At 39.4% G+C, this 14260-nt stretch overlaps 1 protein-coding gene across 2 annotated transcripts in view; it reads right to left on the reverse strand.

The window, feature by feature from the left end:
* Nucleotides 1-942: 942 nt before the first annotated feature.
* Sdc (Syndecan) overlaps nucleotides 943-14260 on the reverse strand; it is a 117779-nt gene continuing 104461 nt past the window's right edge. For both annotated transcript variants that reach the window (XM_065230175.1, XM_065230174.1), the window contains exon 5: nucleotides 943-3150. In XM_065230175.1, coding sequence (XP_065086247.1) covers nucleotides 2978-3150 — 173 coding nt within the window. In that variant the 3' untranslated portion in view covers nucleotides 943-2977. The remainder of the gene's footprint in view (nucleotides 3151-14260) is intronic.

Raw genomic sequence — 14260 nt, forward strand, 5'->3', positions numbered from 1 at the left:
GCTAAACATAAATCTTTCTCAATGGCACAAAATCAAGTCAAGAGGGTACAAGAAGTATCGCTTCGATAATTATTTTTTTGTTTCTTCATAACTTTCATCCTACAATCAGTCTCTAGTTAGCGTTTGAAATTAACATGTTACGGGGAGCGGGGGCAGGGGGTGTAAAATTAAAAAGTGACGTAGCGAAACAGTTTAAAAAAGGAAAAGTTGATTTCAGGGGATTTCAACTTGTGAGAATTCAGTATTAGGCCATCGAATCCGTTCCTCAGTTCCTAGTTTTAGTCTGAGGGGGGTTAGTTTTTGGTTTTTGTTTACAATTTGTGTTCTGTTTGTTCTTCGACAATACGTCACTGGTTTTTGTTTACGTTTCGTTCTAGCAGCCTGCGGATCTGTGTGGATTAAGGGGACAGAGGTTTCTGCGAATGGACGTGTTTGTGTTCGTTGGAGGGAAGCTGTCAAGTTGCTAGCTTCCGTAAGCTGCCGCAGCGTCGACGGGGTGGCGCTGCTGTGCGGGCAATTGGATTCTGCTGGATCGAGTGGGGTCTCGGCGCTACTCTTTGCGATTTGCGTAATTTTTCGATCGCGATTAAATACAAAGAGAGTTTGGTTAGTGATTGATTATTGAGTTCGCTTTTTTCCGTTCATTATCTCCATCTAGGTACAGAATGATAAATTATCCATTCAAATACGGATTTGTTCCAGGCGCATCTTACTAAGTCAGCAGTTGTGTAGGTGTATTGTTTTTTTTTTTTTGTTTTGCGTGGTATTACACTATATAGGATACATTTGCTTTTCTCTGTTAGCGATATCTGAGTAACGGGAAAAACAACGGAAACTGAGCATGGATACAGATTTATCTAAATATGAGTACATTTGTTTTCATTTTTTTCTCTTCGGGCACGTGCAAGGTTTGGCTGATCAAAACGAGTAAAAATATAGCTCTTTCTATTTTTGTCTCAGTGTGAGTGAGAGAATTTGTTTATCTGGTTGCTATGGTAATACTTGGTTTCATTCGGGAGCTTCGCACGGCACAAACGCCTACTTGATGGGGGTAAACATTACGTTAGATCCATGACGTTACATCGTTTTTTTGTTCACTATGCTAATTACAATGATAATTATAACAGCAAATTTTGCGACCAGTTTTTGTTTTATACATACGTTTTTTTTTTTTGCAATATTTCAGTTTATAATTTAATAAAAAGCTAGTTGTATGTATGATATCTGTTTCTTTTACTGATAAATCGAATTTTTCTCCTCTTAGTTCAGTTGAATACAGACAGTTTGCCTTCCCCGGGGTCGTCGAATTGCGGAACGACTCCTAAGTCGGCGACCAAAACCTCGTTTCAATATCCATCCTCTACGCAGATAGTCAAACTCATTCAACTCAAAAAGTAAAACTCACACGCCTGCTGAGAAAAGTATCTACCTACTATGCTTGTATTTAAAAATCTGCTTCATTCCAAGCTACCATCCGTTTCTGGGACCACTTGTCTCAATTCCCGTGCGTGACAAATCAAAGCAAACATCGTACCTCGTTCACAAATCGACCAAATCCAACCGGGACTGAATAGGCAAATGTCCATCTCTCGCCCGATTTTCCCCCTTACTTTGTTTGCACTTTTACCCGAGTTGAGACACACATAATAACAAAAGTTGCTGATCAATTCACCGTTTGTTTACGTTTTGTTTTTCGCTAAAATCTTCTTGCTCTATTCGCGGTTCGTTTTCAACAGAAAAGACAAGTTGTTTAAAACATTTTCCTTCCTTATATGGGGGTTTGTGTTATTGCTATCAGAATTAATTGTAACTAATCCTTTCTTTTTTTCGTTTCCGTTAGTTATTACTGATTTTGCTTTGATTTAAAAAAAAAGAGAGTTATAGTTAATTTTATAAATAATAATAGCTTTTTATATACTTTTTTCCTATACAAAGATTTTTCATTTTCCTCCGTTACGTTTATGGATTATAATTACCATACTTTAACAATAAAGTATCAATCATCTTTCTTCACTTACAGATTTATTATTCAATGTTTTAGATTTCTCCTATATTTGTTCTCAAATTTGTTTTCGAATAAAAATAGTTTCCTTGACACATGAACAGAAAAGAAGGCTAGCGTATGATTAATAAAAAAAAATAATAAACTTTATTTGCTCTCTGATCTGCTTCCACTTTTCCATTTAGCATGCCATTATAAATATGTAACATCTATTTACTCCTATATAAACGTTTTTTTAGCCTTTTCCTTACACATTAAAACTTTGCCTGTTTTCAATTTTCAGCGTTTTTCACTGTGTATGAGAATGAGTAAATATGCCTGCCATCCGTAATAAATGCTGCAACGTTACATTACGTTATATTACTTTAAAAAAAATAAACAGTTGCCACGATTTCTACTATTCCGTCCTAAACAAAAAACGAGAATCGAGAAAAATATTAGACTGGAAATGAAAAGTCGAATCTTATCGCGCTCGGTAGGCACCGGGTGCACCGCACCCCCCGTGCCTACCTTCTCTCTCTCTCTCTCTCGCTTTCGTTCACCAAAAGTAAACAATCAATCAATCGCCTACTAAGATATCATCTCACCGTTAAATTTTGTTCTTTGAATTTTGTTTTTCTTCGTCCGTCCGTTCGGACCCGACTCTACAGTTCAGTTGTGACTCCGTTGTGTGTAACTCTCGATGGTGTGATACTTTCTAAAAAATTCTGCTCACTGGTCAGAATAATTCTCGGAAAGTGGTTCGGAAAAGCAATCTACCCGCAGCTTCCTTAGATCCACTAGTCTAACGCGTGTGTTTACTATTTGTTTTTGTTTGTCCTCTTCTTTTTTTTTCTTCTTCTTCTTCTTCTTCTTCTTCTTCACTCGGCAACAAGTAGGCTGCTTTTGTTGTGTGTTGTTTTAAGGAGAGCAACGTCGATGCACGTACTTACGCACACCTTACAAATCACCATCACTGGAGTCGATCGAGTAGTCTCAGGCGTAGAACTCCCGATTGTTGGCATTCTTGGCGTAGGTGTTGGCCGTCGGCGATCGCTTCGGTTCATCCAGGGCGTAGCTTCCTTCGTCCTTTTTCCGCATCCGGTAGACGATGAACATTACCACTAGGATGGCGCACAGCAGGCCGACTACGGCGCCTCCGATCACAGCTGGGAAAGGGAGAAAGAGAACATGAGACGGGGTTACAAACGATTGTTAATACAGAAAAATAACTGTTGGAAATCCCAGAATGCCGATAAGTATACCAATCCGTCCCGAAACACTACGGACTGTTCAAATTGTAAAAACATCAAGAACACCAACCGCTCTAGAAATGACCAGAACTCTCGAAATACCAGAAACTCTACTCTAGAAGCATTTGAAAGTTCTGGACGTTTATACAACTTCTGATATATTTGCAACCCTGTGAAAAGTTGTGGAACTAACTAACTCAAAAAAAAAACTTGAAGACTTCTTATGCTTCCTAAATTTTCAGTACTCTGTGAGTTCTTGAAGATCCAAAAGTAAGGGGCAAGACAACTGTACTCAAAGCAGGGTGGTGGTCACTCCGCACAGTGTGCCAAAAATACAGTTGGGCACACCTGGGCACTCTCATTGGCACTGTTTGCCACGCATGGTTAGAAATGTTTAAAGTTACTGACAAACACTATACCATATCTGCACCTGCGCTGTGCATTGGACAGACGTAAAATTTGAAATTTTCGCTACACGGTGCTCAAATGGATTCAAATCAGGTTCTGATTAGCCTCCCAAAATTCGAAGTCATTTATTAAGGAACTGACTGGGCACAATCCTGATGAAGTTTATATGGAAATCAGGCATGTCTAAACGCAACACTACACTGCGTACTGCCTTTTTTACACACCACCAAGAGCATTGAGTTGTACGCTCCGTACCAGTGCTCGATAGAAAACACAAAAAGCAGCAAACAAGGCACTGGTACCGGTGTATGGATCTTCGGCAAGCACCAAAGCCGAGTGTTTCTGACTTCGGCAAACACCGCAGCCGAGTGTTTTCCATTTCGGAAAACACGCTTGCTGCTAGCAGGAGTTTTCTTTGGGCGACTTATGAAAGATTCTGCTGTTCCACAAGGTAGCTTTTCAACGCGTCTAGAGCTGATAGATAAGTGGTCGAAGCACTGGTCTCATAATGCCAATGTCCATGGTGTTCGATTCCGTTATGTCCCTCACCAATTTTTTCTGTCTACATTATTTTCAAAAGGTCATCTTATTTCATAGATTTTGGTATTTCTTGGCTTTTTGTTAACTAATTGAGCTGATTGTTTTCACACGATTTGAGTGAATCTAATAATGATAACTTATACCCAACAACAACAAAACAGCTACCATGGCTGATATGGAGCTAGTACCTAGAAGGTAGAATGCGATCCTTCTTGAGCGAGTTGTTTTTATTTAGGGGAAAACAGCCCAAAATGCACCTCGCGGAAATCGCTCGATGCGATTTTTCATAGCATTCCCGTTTTTAATTCATAAATTTGGCAAGTTACAGTGCTAGTTTAGTACTTTACCTAGCATTTCGGCAAAATTAATAGTGGAATAGCTATGAAAAATCAAATCGGGCGTTTGGCCCGGGGTGCATTTCGGGCTGTTCTACCCTACATGAATGGTGAGTAGTTCTGTTCACCCACCGCTGTTTGGGTGTTTACATCTGTGCTGGTATGCTGATGCTAGTGAACTAAAGCTGTACTTATAAATAGTCAGCATAATGTAAACAGGACGTCAGCATCTACCAGCATGAGATTACAGGAGCCTCTGAAATTCGTGCTAGTTAATTGAGTTGGTTGAGCTATTTATATTATTTATAATCTAATAGTGAACCAGCATATAATATATTACATGTTATGTAAACACCCCATATATCTTTATTATTATTCAATCAGTTGAGCTGTTTGGTTTGGTTGGAGGTAAGTTATGATTATTATATTGACTCTAATCAAATTAAATCAATCAGCTAAATTATTTAATGCAAAGCCAAGAAATACCAGTGGGTGGACGACAAAAGCAACACGCTCTTCCGAAGTAGGTGATTTGTGTAGTTTTAATAATCCTGGTAGATGATCCCTTGAGCTCATAAGCTTTATAATATTGCGTAATGCTGTTTAGCCAAAAGAAATCGAAATGAATTTTTATAGATTTACCTCATGAAAATAATGTTGACAAGAAAAAAAAACTGGTAGGGGGACACAGACTGACTGGAAACGAACCATGGACATTGGCATCATGAAAGAAATGCTTTTACCACTCGTCTATCAACTCTGCTCGATATAGATTATGCTAAACGCGTTAAATAGCTACGATAATCTTTCTGAAGTCGCCTAAAGAAAATTCTTACGAGCATCAAGCGTGTTTTCCGAAATCGAAAACACTCGGCTGCGGTGTTTCCCGAAGTCAGAAACACTCGGCTTTGGTGCTTACCGAAGCATCCATACACCGGTGCAAACAATTATGCACGGGCACCGGTACCGGTGCCTTGTTCGCTGCGTTTGGTGTTTTCTATCCAGCACTGGTACAGAGCGTAAAACTCAATGCTCTTGGTGGTGTGTTTGTAGGCAAAACTGCCACCCGTGCAAAAGGGTTCAGTGTTTTTACCATGGCTGATGGAATTTACTATGGGAAAACCAAATGTTTTGTTCATATCTATCTCAGAGTTCACCATTTCACTCTGCTTTTAAAAATGATAAAGTGTGTACCGTTTAAAATCTATTTAAAATATAAAATTATTGGGTACAGTTCCGGAGTGTTTGGCGGGTTCAGATCTTTCGGCACGAAATCGACATCATTCGCCTTATACCACTTTTAGAATATTAATTTATTGGCATCTGCTATGTTTGAACTCGCTTCAGAAAGTAGCGCCGGTGGTGAAGTGTTAAGCGTGATTGCCTCTCACCCCCGCAGGCTTAGGTTCAATCCCAGTCGGCACCGCTGGGATATTCTGGAGCATAACATCTTTGATCATGCCTTCCTTTGGAAGGAAAGTAACTCGTTGGTCCTCGGTCCATGAGTTGATCGGTCGATAGTTGGGGTCCAAAAAACACTTCAGAATATTCAGGAAAATTTGAGAAATGTGCAGACACCGATAGAAAATAGTTTACAATATAAACAGTCGAAATCGAGTGATACTTTACTTTTTTGTTCTGATGCGCATCGATTTCAAGCGATTGAAAGCTTTGCAGGTCTGATTCACATCAAATTCAAATGATTCCAAACTTTTCTTAACTGATTCACATCCAATTCAAGTGATTTCAACTTTTCAGGTCTAATTTACATCAAATTCAAGTGATTCCAAACTGTCTTTGTCTGATTCACATCAAATTCAAATGAATTCAAACTTTTCTGTATTTAATCGCAACAATCTCAAGGGATTCCTAACTTTTCAGGTCTGATTATCAGTGAAGCGATATTATTCTTATGGCGGAAAATGTATATTTAATGATTTACCATTTTTCATAAATTGATTAAAAACTTATCAACTAAAGATCATTAAATTTGAAATGATTCTAACTCGAAATAATTCAGTACTATCCATAGTGATATCTAACTTCTCTACCGTGAACCAATGGCGTAGCCAGGTTTTGAGCTAGGGAGGAGCGAAAAAAAAATTACTATGGAAAATTTGGCCAAATGTCAATTTGCCGAACGCCATTCACCGAAAGCCTTTGTGTTGCTGAGTCTAGGGGGGGTGCAGTCGCCCTTCCCTTCCACCCTCTGGCTACGCCTATGCCGTGAACCATCACTCTCTGCTACACTTTCCTAGTCTAATTAGGAGCTTTCTGACTGTTTACTACAATAATTTAACAATGATACAGTGAATTTGTTTAAATTTTAGTTAAAATATAGACTTTTCTTTGGTGATGCAATATTCAGGCGAGTGTTGCAATACCGTATGCGTGATAATGTTTGCACCATCGTACAAATAAGGTTCCCGTTTCACCTGTGCATACAATGCCTTGGTTTTCTTTGCATGCACGTAACCTATAGCTCATACCGTAGTAGGCTGTGCATAAAAGAAAATGATTTACTTAGTTTGACAGTTGCACCATGACGAAGTGGCAGCGTATTCGTGATTTGTCCCACGCGCAAATGTCGCAAAAAGACATTTCAATCGCCGTGGGAGTGTCCCGGTGGACCGTCAAAAGGGTTTTAGACCGAGAAAAGAAAGGACAACTATCCGCAAACGTGGCCACAGGTCGTCCGAAGTCAGCTCGGGTTCCGAGGGTTATCGCTGCTATCAAAAGGAAGATTCGGGTGAATCCAGTGCGTTCAATAAGGAAAATGGCCAAGGGAACACGGGATCAGTGACTTTACGGCACGGAAGATCGTAAAGGAAGATTGCGGGGCGAAGTCGAGGGAAAAAAAACTCACATGTCAACCGCATCCGGGAGCTACGAGTCGAACGATGCAAGGAAATCTTGAACTTCCTTAAGCGAAACAATCCGGTAATCCTGATCACCGACGAGAGCATATTTACCGTCGATCCCGTATCAAATTCCAGAACCGACCGGTATATTAGTTCTCTTCCGGTAAAAGACGTGGCCGACGATCACAAGAACGTGCATCCTGCTAGCGTTATGGTGTTTGGATTGGTGGCTTCCGATGGCAAAAAAAATGGACCCTGTGTTCATTCCAGAAGGCGACAAGGTCAACACGGAGGTCTACATCGGGATTTTAAGTAAGTATGTTCTTCCGTCGATCAAAGAACAGTATGGTCCGAAGCCAAATATTGAATTTCAACAAGATGAGGCTCCGTGCCACACCTCGAACCGCACTCAGAAGTGGTTGCAGGAACATCTTCCGTTCTGGGCGAAGGATATGTGGCCGCCATCCAGCCCCGATCTTAATTCGCTGGATTATTCAATATGGCGCGTCATGAAGGCCAAGGCCTGTTCTAAACGCCACCCGAGTACAGCAAGCTTCAGACAAACATTGACCCGTACCTGGAGAGAAATGGACCTAGACTACTTTATTAGAACCTGCCGTGCATTCCGGAAGCGTGTGGAGGTCGTAATTGCAGCAAGTGGAAACTCGATTGATGATTAACAAAGTTTAAGACTCTGATAAACATCCCCCTTCGAATAAATTAAAAAAACTCGAAAACGAAATTTTTGAGAATTTTTTTAACTTTGACATTGCTCAATGGTGCAAACATTATCACGCATACGGTATTCTCGCATGACGATACTATGCAACTTGCAACTTGTTCGGCAAGAGCCTATTGGCATGCTGATGATCAACAACAACCATAGGATGCTGCCTGCAGCAGAACTACACATGCGCGAGCTTATCTGGATCACAAACCATTCCCGAAGTATGACTGATCTGAAGTGGGGGGATATTTCTTGATAGAGCTGGAATGAGGGCATAACAGCTTTTGTAAACAATGACTTCTCTCGATGATTTCTCGAAACTCAAGGCACCCCCACGAGAACCAACATAAGTCTTCCCCTACCGTATGGTGACATTGATTTGAGTGGGCGAGCCTTGGATTTCTAGAAATCATCGGGAGAAGTCATTATTTACAAAAGCTGTTACGCCCTAGTTCCAGCTCTATCTAGATTTGATGGTTTTCATTAGAAATACTCAGAGGGATGGGCGGAGAAAACAAAATACAATTCAGCAGCAGGGATTTGTACCTAAATGATTATGCAACCCTGGCTGGAAGCTAGCATTTCACATGACTTTTACTTTTGATTCGATTTACGTCTGAAATAATTATTGAGTGCATCGCAATATATTACACATTTCTTGGTGCCATTAATTAACCAACTAAGATCAATTAATTAAAGACGGCTCTCGTCTCAGTGGTTCCACTGGCTTCGGTGTCTTCAATGAAAACTCTAGCACCTTCCGCAAACTCCAGGAACCTTGTTCCATTTTTGTTGCTGAGCTGGCAGCAATCAATTTCGCATTGGGGATGATTTCCAATATGCCCGCGGACCATTACTTCATCTTCTTGGATAGTCTCAGTTCGATCGAGGCTATTCGGTCGATGAAACAAGGTAGGCACTCATCATTCCTTTATTTAACGTCGGTCTCTGTTCCGCAATCTAGTGCCAATCACCGACGGACATCGATTGCCATCCATTGACGGCAATCGAATGTGCAGGAAGGCAGCTTCCACACCTGCGTAGGATATCGCACCCATTCAAACACACATGGGCCGGGACCAACGGCTTTACTTCCCTTCCGAAGGAAGACGTGACCAGAGATTTTTATGCCTCAGAAAAATCCCACCCGACCTCGGCTGGGATTGAACCCAGCAGTAGTAGGCACTCATCTTATTTCTTTTCAAAGGTAAGGGAGCAGATGAGTGTGCTGGTCGAAAGATCATATATGATTACCTTTGTATGGGTCCCCTCACATTGCTCAATCCCAGGCAATGAGAAGGCGGACTCTCTCGCAAAGGTGGACGCGCAGGAAGGCGCATTTTATGACAGGCAAATTTCACACGATGAATTATACCATTTAGTGCGTCAGAGTACCCTTTTGAGTTGGTAAACCGATTGGGACAATGGAAATCTTGGACGGTGGTTACATTCAATTATTCCTAATGTTTCTTCGAGAGCGTGGTTTAAAGGCTTGGGCTTAAGTCGTGACTTCATTCGGGTGATGAGTAGACTTATGTCCAACCACTACTCGCTAGATGCTCATCTCAATAGAATAAACCTCGTAGACAGCAACATCTGTCGGTGTGGAAACGGTTACGATGACATCGATTACACAGTTTGGCAACTTTTGAATACCCTTGAGGCCCAAGGAAGACAACCCTATGTTCCTATCAGAAACGTGTTGGGAACTCGCGATATCTGCTATATGCAGTCGGTTTATGTGTTTCTTAAAATGTCTAGTAGGGTAGAGCGCTACTTCGTCCTAATCACCCATTTCCGTTCTATCGATCAGAAAAGATTAATAATATCAATGATTTCACCGTGCACAAACCAATAATAGGTTTGTTCCGATGCGTTAGTTCATTAGCTACAACATAAACCCTGTTAGAGCGCATTGTATGAATATTTACGCTCATTGTTCTCAAAACAAAAGAAGCGCACCTAGCGAATTCTCTTTTTCTACGTTTATCCGTAGGACGAAGAAAATCTAATGGCGTTTCAATGCGTTAGGACGGAATTGAAACTCGTAGAACGAATTTAGAATCAAGAAGCAGTATTAGATTTTGAACAATATCTCAACAATTTGTGACTCTTTATCAAATCCAACGGTACGTATGGAAAGGTGGATAAATTTAGAAGTCATCTTTGACAGAAATATTCCATTTTTGGTTAAAATTCGTTCAGAAAAGAGAGGTAAAGCACGGAAATTAGATCAAAAACCCTATAAGAATTTAATTACTTTGACTTTTGTCTCTCTTTATTAGTTTTTGTTTGTCTTGTCCCCCCGTCTCGATGAGTCTCATCGTCGCCCACTGGTCACCATAGCCGGTCGAACTCCAGACGAAACTAGAACCGCACTACCGTTCATACTGGTGACAACGCTCTGATGAGACAACGAAACCTTACCCCCAAGTTCCTCCCCTGACCCTATCCTCGACAATGTACCTCTCTAACCTCGAGTAAGCCGCGAGTATTTGGCCCAACACCTACTAGACATAGAATTAAGTGAACAATGAACTATCGGCTCCGTAAAGCTAACGCGATTGAGCCTTCCAAATAAACGAAATAGTTGAAAAAAAAGATCAATTAATAAATAGAGCTAGAATATTGTTTTTGATTCCAAAAACTAGATAAATTTTTGAGAAGCACACGAAACATAAAGGTGGTTGAATTTCTGTTCGATTGCAATACTCTAAAATTTAATGTAGTAAGAATACAAATTCTTACCGCCCATCTCTCCCTCTGAATATTTCTAGTTTTCATCGGTGGTACATTGCACAGTGGTCCAGAATGCAGATTCAGGAGGAAGGATATGTGTTGAGCCTGAAATTGAAACTTTACACTGAAAGTGTCTTCTACAAAGTTGTTCCTTACAGTAAGGCCCATATTTTATGACAATGAATTCTAGGGTGTTTCTTATTATCATTAAAATAAAAAATCTAACTTTTTTGTTTGAAGAAATTAAGATAACAAAATTCTTAGGCAAATTTATAGCTGAGCTAATTTCAAACAGATTTGTAAAAAGAACTTTTCTGTATCTCTGAAACTGACCGATTTAGAGCTATTTTCTTGAATTGATGTAGGATGCCCCTAAAAAAACAGCTCTAGTTTTCTTATTTAAAATTACTTATTTAAAAAATCTAGTTACTTAAGTTTTAGATCTTTAGAAGGCTCAAATATTTGTTGCACAGAGTTTGTTGATGTTATTCGCTGATCACGATTTATTGACGTTTTTCTACTAAAAATATGCCCTTTTCAAATGTTAATATCTCTGGTTGGCCAAAACAAAAAAAAATGTTTTATACGGCATTTGTTATTTTCAATAATATGAAAAAATAGAGGTACGTTATTTTTTAAACTCGTCTTTTTTATTAGAAGATATTCAGACAACAACTCAAGCTATGAAACGTAAAAAGCTTTATAAGTCTCTAGAAAATGACTTTCATGAGAAATTTGAAATAAAAAAGTTAGCGCTAAAAAACTATTTTTTTTTTCCAGGAACACCCTAAGTCAACTCCGAAAAATACCTCTAAAACGAGAACGTTAAGAGATAGAAAAAAATTGTATTCAACAAAGTTGCTTGAAATTGACTCAGCTACAACATGAACAAAGAACACATGTTAACATAAAACAAACATCTAAGAGTAAATATTATTCGATTTGAACTAATCTTGTTTTTTTTCTATAACAAATTATACTCTGTTTTGCCATAACCTCCAGGCTGAAATTTTTTTTAAATATGATTTAAAACAGGTGCACCCAATCGGGGGATGTAACTTTCGCTTACAATTATGTGGGATTCATCATCAGAGGATGTAAGTGGAGACCGCATGAGCCGAGAATGCGGTGCAATGCAAGAAAATTGGAGACCGAAAAATGTGGAGTGTATTAGTGAGTGAAATTAATGATGTCGAAAAAAAAGGGTGGTCTGTAGTAAATTAGAAATATTTGTTGCATGTTACGGCGTAGCGTAATTTATGGAGGGTGGGACTGCTCGAATTTCTTATCAGAAGTCATCTCGCTTTTGCTCATATGCATACCTTATCAGACCATAGCAGTTTCCGATCTAGGAGCCGATTGTTATCGCACATTACTACTTTGATCATCTTCCCGCAGATCGATAAAACCCGATAGTTCGAGCTTAAGTTGCAAATAAACATTCTATCGCATCACATCTGAATATCATCGTGTATACTGAGTAGAAACAAAGTGCCCAAAAATCGAAGCCCATCTATCCAAATTCGAAAGATTCTACAAAATGTTTGTTGTGGTATTTAAAATCATAATTTAATTTAGTACACTTCGTAACCTCACTGTTTACCTGAGAACTAATCTTTGAAATTCTAATGTATGGCCATATAATATCACACTCGAATTTGTTGTAAAATACAAATACTTTGTATGTTCCAATCGATTCGAGTATAAGCATGGTAATAAATCAGGGTTTCAATCAGTGTTGGAAAAATCATTTTCAAAAAAAGTTCTATCACAGCTCATTGCAGAGATAAATCCCAAAGGAACTTCTCACAAAAAGTTCGCGAACGAGAGATGATAAAAAGTTCATGAAAGCGTAGAGCGAGAGAAATTTTCATTTCTTATCGTGAAAGATCTTTCGTCTCTCCATCTCACATCATTTCACACGTACTCGTGATTCGAACCAACCAAATATCCCCTCAGCTTTGTTCTTTTTTTTTCCAGCGAGTAAAGGTAGGCGATGATCACGCGAGAGTGTCTGTTTGTTTTCTTCTCGTTCTCCGATATTTTTCGCATCCTTCACATTAAATACCATTTCCAGAGTACTTTGAGATTTGGGCGTAATTGCTTTTGTAAACAAACACGTCATTCAGCGATTTCTCACGAATCAAAGCACAATCTAGCGAACTATACTATACCAAATGAATCATTCCTCTACCTGTCTGTGTTGTTAGTTTTTTAGATTGAAAAGAGAAATCTCACGAGAAATCGGCGAATTAAGTGTGTGTTTACAAAAGAAATTACGCCCTAATCTCAAAGTTTTCCGGATTTATTTATAGTTTTAGTTCTCAATGCAACCAGCTAATAGTAGATACTTGTAACTATTCACCAAGAGTCTAATCTTTGCTGACCAAATCATCATTGGTGGCTATACTCTTTGACAAGAAGAACTATGCTATTAGTGCGAAGTACAGTTTTATCATCCTAAATTGCACACTAAAAAGATGTTTTTGTCAGATCCTTGGTCAGCAAATAAAGCGTTTTGAAGTGCAGCAGTCCCGCATACCTTATGGTTTTACATAGGGAGGGTCTAGACCCTTTCTAGTTTTACATTGTTTTACAGGATTCCCAGTCATGGGTGAGGACATTTAGTAATAGCACAGTGAAAAAGTTCACCACCACCTATATTCCCAACCATCCTCCTGCATATAATTATTGCATAAGAGCTTACAGGAACGATATTACGAACACTAGTGATGAGAGGAGCCATGCATTAACTGTATTTCGTGAAAATGAGGATACATTAGGCGCTCCTCCTTCCGCAACCCCCTACCCTGAGGAACGGTTTTAATATAAAAATTGCTAGTCACAAAATCTTACACTACCCTCCCCGTTCCTCGTTAATGTCGCGTTGACACTTGTGCTGATTCATTCATTTTTTTTGCCAGAAACCAATGCACCAATCAATCAGTTGCACAAAACTGTTCACATCATCCTGATAACGGCTACTTTAAACAACAGGCGCCAGTAGACAGCCAGGTACCCGACTTATCAGTCTTTAGAGATTGTATTGATTTACTCGGGATAGCTTTCTGTCTATAATCTTTCCCTTGTGAAATGTGCAGTGCAATTTTCAAGAACGAATGTAGTTTAAAGAGATAGAGAGAAAAAATGATCTGATATTTTTCGTATCCTCACGTTGGTGATTCGAGTTAAAAAAGTTCGCGATATCTCATTCTCTCATCCCAGAAAGTTCGCTCAGGAAATATTGGAGTGTGAAACTAGTGAGGGAAAGTTCCCAAGAGAAAACGTATCGCAAGCGAAAATGATATTTTGGTGAGAATTCCATCACTGGTTTCAATTGTGTGCACAGGTAGCGTGACCAATGATCCATAAAAGATAATTTTTTGTATGTGTACGGAATATGGACAGCCCCTGAT

The sequence above is a fragment of the Ochlerotatus camptorhynchus genome, unplaced genomic scaffold (assembly GCF_037179485.1).
Source record: "Ochlerotatus camptorhynchus isolate MF236.1 unplaced genomic scaffold, CSIRO-AGI_Acam_v1.1 ptg000328l, whole genome shotgun sequence".
Taxonomy (NCBI): Eukaryota; Metazoa; Arthropoda; class Insecta; order Diptera; family Culicidae; genus Ochlerotatus; species Ochlerotatus camptorhynchus.